The sequence below is a fragment of the Microcaecilia unicolor genome, chromosome 4 (assembly GCF_901765095.1).
Source record: "Microcaecilia unicolor chromosome 4, aMicUni1.1, whole genome shotgun sequence".
Classification (NCBI taxonomy): domain Eukaryota; kingdom Metazoa; phylum Chordata; class Amphibia; order Gymnophiona; family Siphonopidae; genus Microcaecilia; species Microcaecilia unicolor.
Window position 1 is genome coordinate 18,085,250 of NC_044034.1, and position 21,031 is coordinate 18,106,280.

The 21,031-nt window shown below is 45.9% G+C and overlaps 1 protein-coding gene across 5 annotated transcripts in view; it reads left to right on the top strand.

Moving 5' to 3' along the window:
* The window catches only part of SLCO2B1 (solute carrier organic anion transporter family member 2B1), a 208,249-nt gene that overhangs the window by 89,433 nt on the left and 97,785 nt on the right, over positions 1-21,031 (top strand). For all 5 annotated transcript variants that reach the window (XM_030199987.1, XM_030199988.1, XM_030199990.1 and 2 more), the window contains exons 6-7: positions 8,014-8,112; positions 16,066-16,196. In XM_030199987.1, coding sequence (XP_030055847.1) covers positions 8,014-8,112; positions 16,066-16,196 — 230 coding nt within the window. The remainder of the gene's footprint in view (positions 1-8,013; positions 8,113-16,065; positions 16,197-21,031) is intronic.

A 21,031-nucleotide genomic window follows, 5' to 3' on the forward strand; every position in this document is an offset into this window, starting at 1 on the left:
TCTTTGCCAAGACTTACTCCCTAATTTCCGCTGTTGATTGATGCCCCCCTTGTCCCTTACCCTGCCTAGCTCACACTGTTAGATTCTCCTCCCCCTTTTTGCTTCTTGTATGCTTTTCTACGCTTTCAACTTTGTGATTTTTACTTCACTTTCTGTAAGCCACATTGCGCCTGCTTGTGTGGGAAAATGTGGGATATAAGCAACCCATAAATAAATAAATAAATAAATCTTGAATGCAATGCGTTCCTTGAGTGGGAGCCAGTGAAGTTTCTCTCTTAGGGGTTTTGCACTTTCATATTTGGTTTTTCCAAAAATCAGTCTGGCGGCAGTATTCTGGGCTGTTTGGAGTTTTTTGATCTGTTCTTTGCATCCGGCGTATAGTGCGTTACAGTAGTCCAGATGGCTTATTACCATTGACTGTACCAGGGTACGGAAGATGTATCTCGGGAAGAAAGGTTTTACTCTTTGGAGTTTCCACATGGTATAGAACATCTCTTTCGTCGTGTTTTTCACGTGCGTGTCGAGCGTGAGGTTTCGATCAATAGTAACTCCAAGAATTTTCAAGTTTTGTGAGACAGGAAGAGAGCAGTATGGTGTGGTTATGGTGGAGACGTTTTTTGTGTTATGTTGAGAGGTGAGTCCAAGACATTGTGTTTTATCTGTATTAAGTTTTAGTTGGAATGCATCCGCCCAGGTGTGCATGATATGGAGGCTTTGGTTGACAGTTAAAGGCATGTACAAATTACTATTACTATCTACTATAATAAAACTCACCCTCAACGTTCTGAGGACACTGACGTCAGTGAAGCCAAGCTCTGACTTCCTTCAAAAAGGTTCGAAGGTTCGTGGTGGTGAAGCCACCAAAATTGCTCCGGGCCCCGTCCTCGACGGCGGAGCAATGGCAGAACAATGAAGGGGTTGGCAGGGAGGGAGGCAGGGAGGCGGGGGTGGGTGGTAAATTGCTCCAGGCCCCGCTCTCGAGGGCGGAGCAATGGCAGAACAACGAAGGGGTTGGCAGGGAGGGAGGCGGAGGTGGGAAAGCGCTCCGGGCCCCGCCCTCGAGGGCGGAGCAATGGCAGAACAATGAAGGGGTTGGCAGGGAGGGAGGCGGGGGTGGGTGGGAAATCGCTCTGGGCCCCACCCTCGCGTCTAACGTCATGACGTTGGGGGCGGAGCAATGCCAGAACAACGAAGGGGTTGGCCAGGGAGGGAGGAGGGTGTTGGCAACGAAAACCTTGCTAGCGCCCGTTTCATTTGCTCTGAAACGGGCTTCTTTTACTAGTTATTAATAAAAGAGCACTGAAGTTCTTGAAAAGTGACTTCCTGCTTTGCTCTCAGTATGGCACTGAAGCAAAATTAGAAACAGATGCTGATCACACCATTTTAACCCTTCCCCTTAAGAAACAATACACGAGAAGTGTGGGTCCTGTTTGTATATTAACAATAGATTTACATATAAGAAACTGTACAAATTGTAGCTTAAATGTTTCTATTTAAACTGGATTAATATCTCAAATTATTTGCATGTGTGAATTAGCTTAACTTATTCTTATAGAGCCTTAGAATATGATGACATGATTGGGGGAGTAATTTTATAAAGCTTTTCATCACTTGTAAAGCCTGTTTTACATGCAGAAAAGGACTTTGATAAAATTGCAAAACCACAGATTGATGTAAAAATAGGCACATGAAAGGAGTGCGCTTACTTTTATTTATTTATTTATTTATTTATTTTATTGCTTTTGTATCCCACATTTTCCCACCTATTTGCGGGCTCAGTGTGGCTTACAATACATTGTAACGATGGAAGTACAATAAGTTATAACATGATTATGGTTACATTGTGAGGAGTAGAGTTAAAACAATGTCCAGGTATCGATAAGGGGGAGAGAACAATGGAGAAGAGAGAAAGGCTGGGTGTAGTGGAATTACGGGGATAAGAGTATTATGAGAATGTGTTGATGCTTTGCCAACTGTGTTTGTGGACTTCATGTGCTTTGATCCTTTTGATAGATTTTTTCAAAGAGATGAGTCTTTAGTAGTTTGCGGAAGTTGGTTAGTTCGTAGGTCGTTCTTAAGTTTCGTGGTAGTTTATTCTGCTGCCCATCTCATCTTCCGCCAGGGTCGCTTTACTCATACTACCCCTCTCCTCAAGACCCTTCACTGGCTCCCTATCCGTTTTCGCATCCTGTTCAAACTTCTTCTACTAACCTATAAATGTACTCACTCTGCTGCTCCCCAGTATCTCTCCACACTCGTCCTTCCCTACACCCCTTCCTGTGCACTCCGCTCATGGATAAATCCTTCTTATCTGTTCCCTTCTCCACTACTGCCAACTCCAGACTTCGCGCCTTCTGTCTCACTGCACCATACGCCTGGAATAAACTTCCTGAGCCCCTACGTCTTGCCCCATCCTTGGCCACCTTTAAATCTAGACTGAAAACCCACCTCTTTAACATTGCTTTTGACTCGTAACTACTCGCCTCCACCTACCTTCCTCTCTTCCTTCCCGTTCACATTAATTGATTTGATTTGCTTACTTTATTTATTTTTTGTCTCTTTGAGCAGGGACTGTCTTTCTTCTATGTTTGTGCAGCGCTGCGTATGCCTTGTAGCGCTATAGAAATGCTAAATAGTAGTAGTAGTAGTAGTAATTGCGTGCTCATATAGGAAAAGGTTGATGCGTGCATCACTTTGTATTCTATGCCTTTGCAATTTGGGAAGTGGAGGTTAAGGAAAGTTCGGGATGATCTTTTGGCATTTCTGGGTGGTAGGTCTATTAAGTCAGACATGTAGGCTGGGGCTTCACCATTAATGATTTTGTGGACTAGTTGTGCATACTTTGAAAGTGATGCGTTCCTTGAGTGGGAGCCAGTGTAGCTTCTCTCGTAGTGGTTTCGCACTTTCGTATTTTGGTTTTATGTGATCTGTGGAGGCAGAGTTGTGATGTACATTTATTTTATCCCATCTCTAATTTGCTGTTTTTAGGAAAAGTTACAGAAAATGCTGGTCCTGGTCACTGTATCTCAAAAAAGATATCGTGCGATTAGGAAAGGTTCAAAGAACGACCAAAATGATAGAGGGGATGGAACTCCTCTCATATGAGGAAAGGCTAAAGAGGTTAGGGCTCTTCAGCTTGGAAAAGAGATGGCTGGGGGGCGGGGGGGAAGATGATTGAGGTCTATAAAATCCTGAGTGGTGTAGAACAGGTAGAAGTGAATCGATTTTCACTCTTTCAAAAAGTACAAAGACTAGGAGACACTCAATGAAGTTACATGGAAACACTTTTAACACAAATAGGAGGAAATATTTTTTCACTCAACGAATAGAAGTTCTGGAGCTCTTTGCCGGAGGATGTAATAACAGTGATTAGCGTATCTGGATTTAAATAAGGTTTGGACAAGTTCCTGGAGGAAAAGTCCATAGTCTGCTATTCAGACAGACATGGGGAAGCCACTGCTTGCCCTGGGATTGGTAGCATGGAATGTTGCTACTATTTGGGTTTCTATGATAGCAAATCAAAAGAGAAGTGTTTTAAACAAGCATCAATGGTAGGAGATACATATCACCCAAACTGTATCAAAAGTGAATTCAGCATTGAGGCATCATCGATCAAATGAACTGGCTATGAGATCTGTTATAGCCTGCAGCTGTTTCAGATCCACAGCAGATCTGAGCCACTAAATAATGTCATCTGAAGTTTTTGACCTGGAAATTTCCTGTTTCTGGTGGTGGTCACTTCAGCATATAGGGTCAGTGAGCTTCAAGCCCTAGGAGCCGATCCACCTTACACAACATTCCATCATAATAGAATGGTACTCGACACGCATCCTAAGTTCCTTCCAAAGGTAGTGTCGATATTCCTCCGTAATCAGTCAATCGTTCACATTTTTCCAAAGACCTCACACCCATCCTGGCAAAAAGTGCACTGCACACCTTGGACTGCAAGTGAGTCTTCACCTTCTCTCTGAATCAGTTTAAAGCCCATAGACAGTCTACCCAGCCTTTTGTTTCTTTTGACCCAAATAGGATGGGGGCAGCCATCAGTAAACACACTTTATCTAGTTGGCTAGCAGATTGTATCTTCTTCACTTATGCTCAGGTTGGGCTGTCTTTAGAGGGTCATGTCACAACTCACAGTATCAGAGCTATGGCTTTGTCAATAGCCCAGTTGAGATCAACCTCCGTTGAGGAGATTTGAAAGCCCATTCATATCTCACTACTGCCTTGAGCACGATTCGCAAATAATAGTTGCCTTTCTGCAAAAATTAACACATTTGGACCTTTTATCTCTGGGCTTCTTTTGGTGTATTGGTTGGCCATGTGTCCTTTCCTTATTACTTCCCCTCTTTTTTATAAAATAGGCACCTTTTTGACTGTCAAGATTGGCATCCTGTTTTTAAATTTACCACCTACTGAGACCTATTTAGTCTTTCCAGTCTACTTCCCGATACAGTGCTGTACTCCCCAGTTGATTCCTACCGCTTTGTTCTTTTTGAAACTAGGGATCTCAATTTTATTGCGCTTCTTCTTGAATTCTGGCACTATTTTGCCTCCACTGCCTCCCCTGAAAAGCCTTTCCATGCATTCACTATACGTTCTATAAATTGTAACACATTATTAAGTCATCCGAAAAATGTAACAAAGAAAATGTTCCATGCAATGTGGAAACTTAAAAGGGTAAAACCTTTCTTCCCAAGAGAGATATTCTGCAATCAATGGTGTTAAGCCATTTGGACTATTGCAATTCCATCTATGCCGGATGTAAAGCACAAATTATTTAAAAACTTCAAACAGCCCAAAACCCTGCGGCCAGACATATTTGACAAAGTAAAATATGAAAGCGCCAAGCCCCTCGGAGAAAAGTTACGTTGGCTCCCATTAAAAGATCGTATTACATTCAAAACCTGTACCCTGGTTCGTAAAATTATTTATGGCGAAGCCCCGCTAAATATGTCAGACCTCATAGACCCGCCATCAAGGAATTTAAAAACTTCATCACGCACATTCTTGAACCTCCATTACCCCAACTGCAAAGGACTTAAATATACATCGATTTATTTAGCTAGCTTTTCCTAGATCTGCACGCAACTATGGAATGCGCTAGCGAAGGTTATAAAAACAACGCATGATCTGGCAACTTTCCGGAAATTGCTAAAGACTAATCTGTTTGAAGAGACTTATCAAAAGGATCCTTCACAATGACCTGACATCAAAACTTTTCCAGAACAAGTTAACACTGGACTCTTTTTTTATTTGGTTACTTTGATTACATTGTCATTACTGAATGTTATATTTTACCTTTGATCTCAAATATCAGAAATGAATTGTATATCTATTTACTTCTAATTTACTTGATATTTTCTGTACTTTAATTGCAATAATATTCTGTACTTCTCATTCCGGAAATGGCGATCGCCATTACGGCATAATGTAAGCCACATTGAGCCCGCAAAGAGGTGGGAAAATGTGGGATATATATACAAATGCAGCAAAATAAATAAATATTTATTCTGCCATTTCTCTGAAAATTTCATGTTTACTTATCACAAAAGTGAGTCACATAACCACTCATCAGCATCAGAAATATAAGCTTCCAGAACTTTCCAGAACGGCAAAATCCTTTCTAGGAATGTGCATGTGCCAACCAGTACACCAAAAGCCCCATGTAAGATGCTCGGTACGGCCAAGCAGCCCCAGCGCCACCTCTCTAAGTTAAAAACTAGCACCAGAGCAATTGACAGTTGGTGGTGGTCAGCCCATCACAGTAACTAGCAAATGTAGGGGACCTCGGGATTTCCTCTCTGTGGGCAGACATATACGGTCTGTACCGGGGTTGGTGGTTGGGAGGGGGGACTAGTGCTGGGCAGACTTATACGGTCTGTGCGGGGGCTGGTGGTTGGGTGACGGGGATAGTGCTGGGCAGACTTATACGGTCTGTGCGGGGGCTGGTGGTTGGGAGGCGGGGTTGGTGGTTGGGAGGCGGGGATAGGGCTGGCAAGACTTATACGGTCTGTGCCAGAGCCGGTGGTGGGGGGCAGGGATAGTGCTGGGCAGACTTATACGGTCTGTGCCAGAGCTGGTGGTGGGAGGCAGGACTGGTAGTTGGGAGGTGGGGATAGTGCTGGGCAGACTTATAGGGTCTGTGCCAGAGCCGGTGGTGGGAGGCAGGGATAGTGCTGGGCAGACTTATAGGGTCTGTGCCAGAGCTGGTGGTTGGGAGGCGGGGATAGGGCTGGCCAGACTTATACGGTCTGTGCACTGAAGAGGACAGTACAAATAAAAAAAGTAGCACATATGAATTTATCTTCTTGGGCAGACTGGATGGACCGTGCAGGTCTTGTTCTGCCGTCATCTACTATGTTACTATGTTACAACAATTATGTCCGCCTCACCCCCCCCCCCCCTTGCCTTTCACTCCAGACACTATCCTGAGCTATCAGAGTCACAGCTACTTTCGGCCAGAGATAGCTGCCAGCATTTCTCTCACCTTTCCATCCTCCATACCTGCCTTGATCACCAGTAGTGGCAGCGAGTAAAACAGGCTGTTCCGGGGCCTTTGCTGTGCCACGCCCTGCCAATCAGAGGAGGCCGGACATTGGAATTTAATTTTACCCAACAGTTTTTAGTTTTTTCAATGTTTTACGTCCAGTGATATTTTCATTCCCCTGAAGCAGGCGCTTGCCAACATCAGGGCCTACTGCATGAGAAGATCTAATATAATAATTCGCACCTCCAACGTTCTGAAGCTGACTCCGTGGCAGCGTTGCAGCGAAGCCGTGTAGCGTTCCTGGGGTTCGTAATCGCACTCGCGATCACTGCCCCGCCCTCGAGGGAACTCTGACGTCACCGTGTTGCCTGGGAAACCGCGACGCGTCAGTGATGACAGCTGCGAGGGAGAGTGGAAACAGAGATTAACCTAATTGGCTTCCTCGCTTACAGTAGACTGCATAGGCAAGTTCGTTCCCTCCCTCCGAGTTCCAGGGTTATCGTAGTCCCCCCTCCCTCCCAATTCCAGCCCAGTTCCAGGGTCGTCGTCCCTCCCTCCCTCCCTTCCAGTTCGGAGGCAGGGGGCCTGGAACTGGAAGGGAGGGAGGGAGGGATGACGACCCTGAAACTCGGAGGGAGAGAGAACCCTGGACCAGGGAGGGAGGACTGTGGACCTGGGAGGGAGGGGGGCCCTGGAATTGGGAGGGAGAGAGGGGGGATGCTGGAACGTCCCTTAAAAACATCAATGGCAGAAGGTGATTACCTTGCTAGCGCCCGTTTCATTTCAGTGAGAAATGGGCTTTTTTTTTTCTAGTCTTCTAATAAAGCAAATTCTGCCATACTGGTGTTTTCTTCTATAAACACAAGACTATCTGTACTTCAGGAAGCAGGTGAAAGCTTGGCTCTTCAACCAAGCCTTTAACGGAAGAAGTAACTAACTTGTTAGTTCACTCACACACACAAGGAGTGACACGGGCTGCACATACTGCAGCGGGACATGTTTAGCCACTCCGACCCTAGCTGAGATAATATTTAATCGTCTCTCTGACCTCATGTGCAACTTTCTTCAGATCAGTCACCTTACTTTATAACCCTTCCTACTTTCTTTCCCATCTATATGTTACAACTTTGCCTTACCCTTCACTATCAATTATAATGTTCTATTACGTATTGTGTTGACATTGTAAAAAGTATACCATGCCCTACTTTGTATTGTTATTTGAATATTTTTACTGCTGTAATTGCCTATTCCTCATGTTTGATCTATTCTTACTGTACACCGCCTTGAGTGAATTCCTTCAAAAAGGCTGTAAATAAATCCTAATAAATAATGAATAAATTTTGGGCTTAAACACATAGACCTCTCAAAAATATTAATGGAGATGTCAAAAACCAGCTTTGACTTAAAAACAAATATTAAGCATTATTTTACAATAGCTTGTAGTAAATAAGATGGCCTTGCTTTCTATATATTGATTTAATATAGCTTGAGTATAACATTGCTTAAAAGGTGTCTTTTTCTAGGAATCCTGTTTGCTGTGACTGTATTAGGACCTGGTGTAGCATTTGTGCTGGGATCCGCTATGTTGCGCTATTACGTCGACATTGATAAAATGAAAAGCGGTAAGTCAGTAAAATGACACTGTGAGAATTGATTTTTATCTACAGTAAGGGCAGAGCATGTTTTAGGAGTACTTTCTTTTGTGTCGGTCAAGATTACTACTACTACTTATCATTTCTAAAGCGCTACTAGACGTACAAGGCGCTGTACACTTGAACATGAAGAGACAGTCCCTGCTCGACAGAGCTTACAATCTAATTAGGACAGACAAACAGGACAAATAAGGGATAAAGACAAAGAGTACCAAGATTCCGGAATCCCAAAGAGTAGCAAGATTCCAGAATCCTACAGTAGCAAGATTCTGTGCAGAATCCCAAAGAGGAGCAAGATTCCGGAATCCTACTACTACTACTACTTATCATTTCTATAGCGCTACTAGACGTACGCAGCGCTGTACACTTGAACATGAAGAGACAGTCCCTGCTCGACAGAGCTTACAATCTAATTAGGACAGACAAACAGGACAAATAAGGAATAAGGACAAAGAGTAGCAAAGTTCCGGAATCCAAAGAGTAGCAAGATTCTGTGCAGAATCCCAGAGAGTAGCAAGATTCCACAATCCCAAACACTACTACTTATTTCTGTAGCGCTACTAGACATACGCAGCGCTGTACACTTGAACATGAAGAGACAGTCCCTGCTCGACAGAGCTTATGATCTAATTAGGACAGACAAACAGGACAAACAAGAGATAAGGGAATAAGGACAAACAAGATTAGATCTGCAAACCAGCATCAGGAAGCTAAGAGAATCTGAGGCACTCCGAAACATAATCAGTGCGGCAAGCTATACTAGAGTGAAATGAAGCAAAGCTTTGTTTACTTTTATTTGTCTGGGTCAGGTCATTCATCAGAAGTTTTTCAAGCATTCTGTTATCAAATAACTGTATTTTTCTGAAATTTTGACTACATCAGTGTTCTTCAAAGTGCATAAGTTCCTTAGAAGCTAGTAACATGGATTGTTGTAATACCAGCAAAGACAAATATGCAATTATAATTTCTTATCTTGAAAGTTTAATGTCATGGTGTAAAGACTGCAACCCTAATATTCAAATTGCAGAAGTAATCGGAAGAAGGAAAATCACTTCCTAATGAAAAGGACCCTAAATATTTAGATGCTCAGATGCATTTAAAAGGACTTCTCCAGCTGCTTAATCACAAAGTTAGGACTTTTTATTTTTGTTATATTTGTACACCGCGCTTTTTCCCACTCATGACAGGCTCAATGCGGCAGGCAATGGAGGGTTAAGTCACAAGGAGCTGCCTGTGCTGGGAATCGAACTCAGTTCCTCAGGACCAAAGTCCACCACCCTAACCACTAGGCCACTCCGCCATCACGGTAGATCTCTTGTGTGAAAATGATTCTGTCTCTGAGCATCTAAATATTTAGGGGTTCTTTTGCTAAGGTGCACTAAGCCCTAATGTACTTAACTCTTCACTTCCCAAGTTGTAAAAGCCTGAAGTATAAGTCAATATATGTGTCAAGTTTCTCTTACATATGCACAGAGCTCAGGAATTCTCTACCAAAACACCTGAAATCTAAGAATAATCATGTAGAATTCCGAAAAAAAAACTAAAAAAATCACCAGTTCAAGAAGGCATACCTGTCGGGTCCTCGAGGCAGGACCGGAATTCGTGAGCCCTTGGACCACTGCCGAGGAGCGGCAGAGGCAGGCAAGACCACCCTGGAACTGGATACAAGGAAGAGCAGGACTGGAACTCAGGACTGGAGTAGTAGCAAAGGCAGGCAACTAGAACAGGCAGAACAGGTACAGCTTCACCTGCGCTTGACCACTGTTCCTCCAGAGTTGAGCTCCAAAGTGCAGGTGGCCGGCAGGACTTGTAGGACAGGGCAGGAACTGAAGATCCAGAGGACCCACTCGAGGTCTGGGATACACGAGGAAGGCTTGGCACAGAACTAAACTAGACTAGGACTGAAAGCTGCTACGCAGCCACTAGCAAGAATCACAAGACAGACTAAGCAGACAGGCGTGCACAAAGGCAAGACGGAAACAGGGGCTAGGATATACATACAAGCTTCGTAGAAAGGGGTTCAGGATATACAGGGTTCAGGATAGACATGCAAGCTTGGCAGGGGCGAGGTTCAGGATATACACCCTAGCTAGGCAGAAACAGGACTCAGGATAAACACCTAGCTAGGCAGAAGCAGGATTCAGAATATACACTCAGAATATGCATGACTCAGGATATACACACTAGCTAGGCAGAAGCAGGATTCAGGATATACACTCAGGATATACACAACTAGACAGGGTAGCAACAGGGTTCAGGGCAACACATAAGCTGGGCAGCAGACAGGAGAATAAACCAGGATACTAGCAGAGTCTTGGGCAGGTGGCAGGCAATAGAATAAACCAGGAAACTAGCTACATCTTAGGGCAGGCTGCAAACAGAATAAACCAGGAACTAACAGGGTCTTGGAGCAGGCTGCAGACAGAGAGAAAAACCAGGAGCTAACAGAGTCTTAGGGCTGGCAGCAGACAGAGGAATAAACCAGAAGCTAACAGAGTCTTAGGGCTGAAGCTTCAGGCTCCAAACACAGACAGAGAGAAACTGGCGGAAGCACTAGAGCACTTCCTTATGAAGGCCCTCACCGATGATGTCACCTACAGCAGGACAGAAGCAGGAAACGCACTGACACCACAGGGAGGCCTGAAGCACATAGGAAGTCAATACACAGGAAGGACAGACAGGAGCCATCTTGGAAGCTGGAACAGAACAGGCGGAAGCCATCTTAGATGCTGGCCAGGCAGGAGCCATCTTGGAAGCTGGAACAGAACAGACAGGCGCCATCTTAGATGCTGGCTCCCCAGAGAGGCATAGCCCACACAGGTGAGGTCTAGTGAAGTAATCAGCACACAGAGACAGAGACAAAACTAACACAGAAACAGACAAAAGCCAGCACAGATGCTGACCCCCCAGAAATAAGGTAAGTCTGAGGGTGGTCACAACCACAGACGTGACAATACCCCACAGTATCTGACATAAACACCGAATAATGAAATATGACATTTTAATTTATTTAGTTAGTTGCACATTTATATCCCACTTTTTTCCACAGGTATGCAGACTCAAAGTGGCTTACAATGTACTGATAAGGCTAAAGCCAGACCAGTTGTTTTACAATTACATGAATTAGGGTAGAAGGAACAGTGTAAGAAGAAATAGGGAAAAGGATAAGAGAGACCAAAAAAAGGGGCTATGGACATTTTATTAGGAAGGACTGTAGGTATTATGTGGAAAGTCTGAAATGGGCATTCAGAGAGAGGCTGGTCATTGTTAGGTTCCAGATGCTGAGATGGTTCAGAGTTGCTTGTACAACTGTCAGCAAGGCAATCCATGATGGGGAGCAGGTGTAATACCCATCCAGACCAGGAGAAATAAGCATGCCTCGATAATAACCGTTGAAGGTAGGTAGAGATGAGGAGTGGCCTAGTGGTTAGGGTGGTGGACTTTGGTCCTGAGGAACTGAGTTCGATTCCCACTTCAGGCACAGGCAGCTCCTTGTGACTCTGGGCAAGTCACTTAACCCTCCATTGCCCCATGTAAGCCGCATTGAGCCTGCCATGAGTGGGAAAGCGCAGGGTACAAATGTAACAAAAATAAAATAGACACTATTGGAGATTCTACATGGAATGTTGCTAGTGGAATAGCAACATTCCATGTAGAATCTCCAATAGTAGCAACATTCCATGTAGAAGGCTGTGCAGGCTTCTGTTTCCGTGAGTCTGACGTCCTGCACGTATGTGCAGGACGTCAGACTCACAGAAGCAGAAGCCTGCGCGGCCACATTGGTGATCTGCAAGGGCCGACTTCTACATGGAATGTTGCTAGTGGAATAGCAACATTCCATGTAGAATCTCAAATAGTAGCAACAGTGGAGGAGTGGCCTAGTGGTTAGGGTGGTGGACTTTGGTCCTGAGGAACCGAGTTTGATTCCCACTTCAGGCACAGGCAGCTCCTTGTGACTCTGGGCAAGTCACTTAGCCTTCCATTGCCCCATGTAAGTTGCATTGAGCCTGCCATGAGTGGGAAAGCGCGGGGTACAAATGTAACAAAAACAAAAATAAAAAAGGCCTACTGCGGGATGTGCTAAAGCATCTTGCGGTAACTTCCTATGTATGTGCACGCTAATTGCTTGCTATTTTTTTATTATTATTTTTGGGAGGGCTGCGGCATAGGCAGGGAATGGGCATGGATGTACTAGCGTGTTCATATTGGCGTGCGCTAACTGGTAAACGCGGGAGCGCAGCACCTCCTAAATAGGAGGCAGTAAGTGCTCCTGCGTTAATTAATTTGCAGTTGCCGCATGCTAATGGGGAATATTAGCATACGGCCTGCTTTGAAAAAGGGGGGTCCCATAGTGCGATATGAAAAAAAAGTACTCGTATGACTTCTTCTGAAGTTTCTTTTCCTGCTTGAATTGTTTGTGTTGTTTCTATGAACTAAGGCCAGTGCCGAGCAGACTTTGTAGGTCTGTGTCTGTAAATGGCATCCAGTTTAGGATAGGCAACTTCAGTAGCTGGAACCGAGGAGTTTTTTTATTTATTTATTTTATTGCATTTGTATCCCACATTTTCCCACCTATTTGCAGGCTCAATGTGGCTTACAGAGTCCTGTTATGGCATTGTCATTCCAGGATGTCAGATACAATTAGTGATGTAGAAAGAATAAGTAGGGGAAAAGAGAGTATTTAGAAGATGGACTGTCGTATTGGGGTGGGTTGGAGAAGTGGTTTAGTTAGGTTATGGGTTCTCTTTGTAGGCCTTGGTGAAGAGATAAGTCTTCAGAGATTTACGGAAGTTGGTACTTTCGTCAATAGTTTTCGAGTCAGTAGGTAGTGCATTCCACAACTGCGTGCTCCTCAGGAGCTTAGGGATCCTCAGGAGCTTAGCCTAGAATGGGTGGCAGAGCTGGTGGTTGGGAGGCGGGGCTAGTGCTGGGCAGACATATACGGTCTGTGCTGGGGCTGGTGGTTGGGAGGCGGGACTAGTGCTGGGCAGACTTATACAGTCTGTGCCAGAGCCGGTGGTGGGAGGCAGGGATAGTGCTGGGCAGACTTATACGGTCTGTGCCAGAGCTGGTGGTGGGAAGCGGGACTAGTGCTGGGCAGACTTATACGGTTTGTGCCGGGGCTGGTGGTTGGGCGGCGGGACTGGTGCTGGGCAGACTTATACAGTCTGTGCCAGAGCTGGTGGTGGGAGGCGGGACTAGTGCTGGGCAGACTTATACGGTTTGTGCCGGGGCTGGTGGTTGGGCGGCGGGGATAGTGCTGGGCAGACTTATAGGGTCTGTGCCAGAGCTGGTGGTTGGGAGGCGGGGATAGTGCTGGGCAGACTTATTGGGTCTGTGCCAGAGCTGGTGGTTGGGAGGCGGGGATAGGACTGGCCAGACTTATACGGTCTGTGCCCTGAAGAGGACAGTACAAATAAAAAAGTAGCACATATGAATTTATCTTCTTGGGCAGACTGGATGGACTGTGCAGGTCTTTTTCTGCCGTCATCTACTATGTTACTATGTAAGAGAAGGTAGTTGCATGTGTCAGCTTGTATTTTAGTCCTTTACAGCTGGGGAAGTGTAGGTTGAGAAATTTGCGGGATGATCTTTTGATGTTTCTGGGAGGCAGGTCCACGAGGTTTAACATGTAGGTTGGGGCGTCTGCGTGGATGATTTTGTGTACAATCGTGCTGGGCAGACTTTTACGGTCTGGGTCCTGCAATGACAAGACGGATTTGATAGGCTGGAGCGAGCTTTGACGGCAACCCCTCTAGATGGAACGTAAGAACAGAGCCGGGCGAATTTCTACAGTCGATGTCCCAGGAATGCCAAAGGAAGACTCGTGATAAAGTATATAATATCACATTCATTGTTGATTTAATCGTGAACTGATAATGAGCGTGACTGTTGGGCAGACTGGATGAACCGTTCATGTCTTTTATCTGCCGTCATTTACTATGTTACTTTTTGTTCATTGTTAATACATTATAACAGTAAGAAATTTTTGTTTCTGAGCAGAGCTAAGAATTACACAAGAAGGTATTGTGAAAGATTCTGCATGTAACTCTGTCAATACACTTTAATCCTGCTCTTGTGAAAACCAAGGCAGTGTCTGATGCAAAAAGAATGCTATCTTCTCTGTGTCTGTATTTTGCAAGATGAGGCTACGTTTATTGGCTGTCAAACAGTGGATATTCATAAAGAACTGTACAGAAAGAAAACTTGATCAGTGTTGCTGAAATTGCTCCGTTAGCCTTGTACAGGCAATTTAAATCGTTCTGAATTATCAGGCCCATATATAATTACTCCATTGTTTTCTGCAGTGACATAAATGCATTTCTGCAGGGCTTTTTTTTTCTCTCCTTGGTTAGTCTTTCCTCTCATTCCTTTCCAGTGCTCTGGAACCTAGCATGGCTTTAAATTATTTTATAAATGATTACCTCTGTGTCCTATATACTACTAGAAAGAGCTTGCTTGGATATCAACAGTCATCAATGATACACATCACAAAAAAATTGATACCCGTTACTAATCCTGAAGAATTACTAAATATTAAGAGGAAAAAACCTCAAATTATAAAGGAACACTCCTTCGTTGATATCACCAACCTTAGGGAGGTCCTTTAAATCATCATGGGTTAAAAAAAACCTCCTTCTTTATTCTTCTGTTTTCTATTATTTTGCAAATTATATATAAACTTTTGCAAATTATATATTGACTTTTACTTCAATCTTTCAAAATCACTAAACCCGTCTATACATATAGTACGGAGTAATTGCACTTATCTTTTTAAACTACAGCCGACTAGACACCATCCACGGCCCGACTTTGGCCTCAGTTTCGTATCCTTCCTCAGGATCCGTGGTGTCCAACTGATCAGATGAAGTGTTCTGTTGCTCAGTGTGCGTTGGACACCACGGATCCTGAGGAAGGATATGAAACTGAGGCCAAAGTCGGGCCATGGATGGTGTCTAGTCGCAGGGTACAAATGTAACTAAATAAAATAGATACTATTGGAGATTCTACATGGAATGTTGCTACAATTGGAGATTCTACATGGAATGTTGCTATTCCACTAGCAACATTCCATGTAGAAGGCTGCGCAGACTTCGTATGTGCAGGACATCAGACTCACAGAAGCAGAAGCCTGCGCGGCCACATTGTTGATCTGCAAGGGCCGACTTCTACATGGAATGTTGCTAGTGGAATAACAACATTCCATGTAAAATGTCCAATAGTATCTATTTTATATTTGTTACATTTGTACCCCACGCTTTCCCACTCATGGCAGGCTCAATGCGGCTTACATAGGGCAATGGAGGGTTAAGTGACTTGCCCAGAGGAGCTGCCTGTGCCTGAAGTGGGAATCGAACTCAGTTCCCCAGGACCAAAGTCCACCACCCTAACCACTAGGCCACTCCTCCACTCCCCGACCCCTCTCGGCGGCCCTGCCTCCTCTTCTACCGGTGATGATTGCACTTACAATGTTTCCTTCTTCCTGTCCCATCTGCAGGATGCTAGCTGAGTCTTCCCACCTCATGAGTTTTTTCTAGGGCTTTTTTTTGAGGGGGTACTTGGGGGTCCTGAGTACCGGCACCTTTTTCATTGTCTGCTAAAATTGACCCATGATCCCCAAGTTTTAATGACAGAGCTCAAGCCCTACACACCAATTCTACCTTGTCATAGATTCTGTGACTGGTTGCAGGGGGCCTGGCTAATGTGTGTTGGGTCCCTAAGTGATCACCCAATCCCTGAAGGGTGGCCTGGCGTTTGAGTACTGGCACCTTTTATGCTAGAAAAACCGCACTGGCTTTTTCTGACCCTGAGTTGGGTGAACGAAAGGATAAAATGAAGATTTCTCAATTGTCTTGTTTCATTCCTGGTTAAGTGCGTATAATAATAATGTGAGAAATGATCTATTTTCTGATCTTCTTTCAGAGGATGTACTTCTTAAACCAAGCGATCCACACTGGGTGGGAGCTTGGTGGATGGGATTTTTAGTGGCGTCTTTCCTTGTGCTCATATCATCTATTCCCTATTTCTTTTTCCCAAAGGAAATGCACAAGGAGGTAAGAAACGTTATTTATTTCCTCCTTTATTTAAAAAAAAAAAAACTATATGCTGCTCACAAATGTTATTTTAGCAAGGTACCAGCAAACATTGACCTGCACTTTGGATGTAAAAACACCTCATCTTCCCTACTTAAAATGTGGCTTTCAGACATTCTGCTGCTATTGGCCATAGTAAGTACAGCCATAAAACTGACTCTATTTTATTTTGATTTTGTTTTGACAACGAGCCATAAATGTAATTGAAAATAATTATCCTTCCTATTTCATTTGTAAGAAGTCATATTTAGGGGCGTGGCTATCAATATGGGCTACCATTAGATAGGTTATTTAAGTACTGTAGCTGGGTCACTCCTCCAGGACCCAGCCGGGCTCAACCCTGCTTAGCTGCCTTCTCCTTCACACGGCTGTTGCCTCACTCCACAGCAATCTGGTTACTCTGAGCCTCAGCTCCAGGCCCTGAGAAGTTTCAGGACTTCTTCCCACCTCTGTTCCTTGCACAGAGGCACATCCACAGCCCAACGTTTACAAGTAAGAGAGCTTTATTTTCTTGCTTCCAGTTAACATAAGCGCCCAGGAACACCTTGACTCCAGGTTGTTCAGGCTTGCTGCCCCAAAGCACAATTCAGGTTCAAAACAGTCCATATAACCTCACTTCACTTTAGCCAAAATTACTTCTTTTAGGGAACAGTACATTATCAGAAAGAAAACACAGTAGCTTGGTAGGTTGCAGGCCCAGACCTTTTCAGTATGAAACAGTTTACACAGTCTTTCTTACAGCACAGCTACACAGCTTTGGTCCCCCCCTGGTTCAGACTGGGGTTTCAATTGTGCCCAGCCCTCTTTCTCTCCCAGGGGCTGCACCTGTTTCCTCTTTAGTAGAGATCTCCCCCAGCGCCTCAGTCTCTCTCCTCTGGTCTTCCACCAGTCTCTCCAAGGCACAGCTAGCCACCCTCTTACAGCAGCTTTTCGGGTTTGAGCCAGAGCTCCAATCTCCATCTGTTCCTCCTCTAGTCCTTCAGTAACCTCCATTTTATCCTCCTTTTCAACTTCCCCCACCCCCAACCTCTCCAGCTGGCCCTCATCACCTCCCTCAGAGACCATTTCACAATCTTCTATCTCCTCCCCTAATTCTTGCACAGCCGGGTGGGGAAGAGAGGGATTCTGGGACTGGTAGTTCCTCCTCTTCTTCCTTAACCCAGCCAACCTCTCTGCCTCCGGTAGCGCAGCTTTCTGAATGTGGGTGTTGTGCACATGAAGTCTGCCCCGTTGGGGTTCCCCAGCTGCCTGCACCCCCCTTCTGCGTGCCTTCCCGGATCCCCTTTCACCTACCCTCTCACATACCCCCATCCTCAACTGATTGCTAGGGACTTCTATTTCTTCACTAGCAATCCGTGACAGGACATCGGCATTGGTTAAAAGCCTACCTGCCCGGTGCTCCACTCGGAAGCGATAGGGCTGCAGGGCCAGGTACCACCGGGTAAGCCGGGCATTACTGTTCTTCATATGCCCCAACCATTTGAGAGGAGCGTGGTCAGTCACAAACGTAAATGCTCGGCCATCTAAATAGAAGTGACAGGCCTGTACGGCCCACTTGATAGCCAAGCATTCCCTCTCAATGGTGGAATACCTCGTCTCATGCGGTAAGAACTTGCGACTCAGGTACAGGAGGGGATGTTCTTGTCCCTCATGGAGCTGGGATAACACTGCCCCCAACCCCACCCCAGAGGCATCTACCTGGAGTACGAAGGTTTTATCAAAGTCCACTGCCCTTAGTACTGGTTCCTGACACAATATCGACCTTAACTTATCAAAGGCCCCTTGACTTTCCCCATCCCACTGAAGCGTGTTCGGGCTCTTGCTTTTCAACTTATCTGTTTTTCTTATTCCCCAGACGAGGAAACTCCCTAATGCTCGCCACTTTGTCAAATAAGGGAGTGATCTGTCCGTCCCCCACCATGTACCCCAAATATTTCACGCGCCGCTGACCGAAATGACATTTTTGGGGGGTTAAGGTTAAACCTGCCTGTCGGAACGTCTCCAGTACCCTCCTGAGACGTACTACATGGGTGGCCCAGTCCTCACTATGGATGACCACATCGTCTAAGTAGGCTGCCGCATACTCCTGATGCGGACGTAATATCCTATCCAACAACCGTTGGCAGGACGACGATACGGAGTGCAACCCGAATGGCATTCTTTTAAACTGATAAAGTCCCACCGGGGTAGCAAAAGCAGTTTTCGGCCGTGCTCCCTCCGTCAGGGGTATCTGCCAATAGCCCTTGGTCAAGTCCAGGGTAGACAGGTACCTGGTGGTTCCCAGCCGATCTAGTAATTCTTCAGTGCGGGGCATGGGGTAGGCATCTGGGTTGGACAGGGCATTGACTTGGCGGAAGTCAATGCAGAACCGCCAGGTACCATCAGCTTTTGGTACAAGCACCACTGGGCTTGACCAGGGACTGAAGGACTCCTCGATTACTCCAAAGGATACCATCTCCTTAACCTGCTGGACCACCTCCTGCCGCATGGGGGGGGGGGGGAGAGACGATAGGGCCGCTGCCTCACTACCTTCCCTGGTTCAGATACAATATCATGGGTTATGAGAGTAGTCTCCCCGGGACGAGCGGTCAACACATCCCGAAACTCCTCTAAAAGTTCCTGCAGATCCTTCTGCTGGGGTTCACTAAGGCCTGGAGCTATCTGGGGTTCACACTTCTGTGAGAACTCTGTAATCTGGGGCCCCAGGTCTTCCTCCTCTTCCTGTATCCCCTGACTCCATAACCCCTTTCTCTCTCGCCAGGGCTTCAGAACATTCACATGATATGTTTGTATCCGGCCTTGCTCATGCCTCACTGCATAGGTGGTGGGACCCAATTGTTTCTCTATCGTAACTGGCCCTTTCCACTGGCTCATGAATTTATGTGGGGAGTCAGATATCAATACCAGCACTTTTTCCCCCACCTGAAATGTCCGATTGGCACTCCTCCTGTCATAATAGGTCTTTTGGGTTACCTGGCTTCTGGCTAGCTCCTGCTGCGCCCCCTCCTGCACCCTCCTCAAGCGCTCCTTTAGATCAACCAAATACCTACTAACTTCCTTATCCTGCTCCTCGGGTGGCACCCACTGCTCTTTTAAAATATCCAACACTCCCCTGGGTACTCTCCCATACATCATCTCAAATGGAGAGACCTTTAGGGAGGCTTGCACACTTTCCCGACACACATACAACACAAAGGGAAGTAACAAATCCCATTGTTCATGATGGATACCAAGTCCCTTTCTTACAGCATCTTCAAGGTCTTATTGAAGCACTCCACCAACCCATTGGTCTGGGGGTGGTAGGCCGCGGTACGGAGGTGCTGGATCCCAAATGCCTCCCATACCTGTTTCTGCGTACGGGACAGAAAATTGGTACCTCGGTCTGTTAATATCTCCCTGGGGAACAGCTTTATGGAGCAGCTGGATCTGGATTTGAGCTTTCTACCTAAGAGCCTAAATTTGGCTTCCAGAACCTCTCTCCCACATTTTCCTATGTCATTGGTACCCACATGGACCAAGACAGCCGGCTCCTCCCCAGCACTATCTAAAATCCTATCTACCACAAATTTGTTCTGTTTTAGCTCTGGTCCCATTTTATGGAAGGAGACATACTGTAGTGGGGCGTAGCCAGACTTCGATGGGAGGGGGGTCCAGGGGGCACAGTTTAGCCCCCCCCCCCCCCCCCCCCCCGCCCGCTGCCAACTTTCACCCCCCCCCCCCCGCCGCAACCCTCTCGACCCCCCCTTCCTGCCGCCAACCCTCCCCCACCGCCGTCGCGTACCTTTACTGGCAGGGGACCCCAACGCTCGCCAGCCGAAGTCCTCTCTTCGGCCGTGCGGCGTTGCTTGCTGAATGATCTGATCAAGTTTCTGTGCGTGCAGGACGGCAGACACACCACAGAAACTTGATCAGATCATTCAGCACGCAGCGCGGCCAAGGAGAGAAATTCGGCTGGCAGGGTTGGTGTCCTCCGCCAGCAAAGGTACGCGGGGGAGGGTTGGCGGCGGGAAGGGGGGGTCGAGAGGGTAGCGGCAGGGGGGTCCAAGGCCAAATCTACGTGGGCCCAGGCCCCCGTGACCCCATAGTACCTACGCCCCTGCTGTAGTTACTAATAACTGGGATTAACAGTAAAATAGCACATCTTTAAAAAGCCCATGTTGATAACTTCCTCCCTGAGGCTTACTCTCCCTTTACAATGGCCCCTTTGATAAAGAAGGAAGTGAGAACAATAGCTAAATATTTCCAGTGTTAATTTTTACAGAGTTATCCTTTGCTCTGCTGAATGACTGAAGCAACCAAGTTTTACCCTGGCCTTTAGACTTGGAGGTGACTCATTTTTATCCTGACCAGTGCATACCTCCTCAGGCCTACACTGTCGCGTATGCCCAATGTAAGTTTAAGTGGCAGGTTTCATTTGGTATTGTGACCGGGGCCACCTATATTAAAAATTTTTGTTCCATTCCTTAGCACTGTTTTATCATTATTTGATTTAGCCATCAGAGATGACTAACATTTTGAAAGAAACAAATCAGGCAGTAGGTGAAAATGTTCAGATATTTGGGGGCCTATGTACTAAAACTCATGCTAAAGATCGTTTAGCTTGCGTGAATTAGCATTTTACAGCTTTGTTTCTTAAGGCCCACTAAAATTTTTGTACCTGAAGCATGTTAATACAGAAGTTCAGGGCCGCCGAGAGACTGAGCCAGGCCCAGGGCAGAATCGTCACCGCTGCCCCCTCCCACATGCCCGAGCGAGGCTCCTCCTCCTGCCCAGCATTGCCTGCCCCTGCGGCTGCT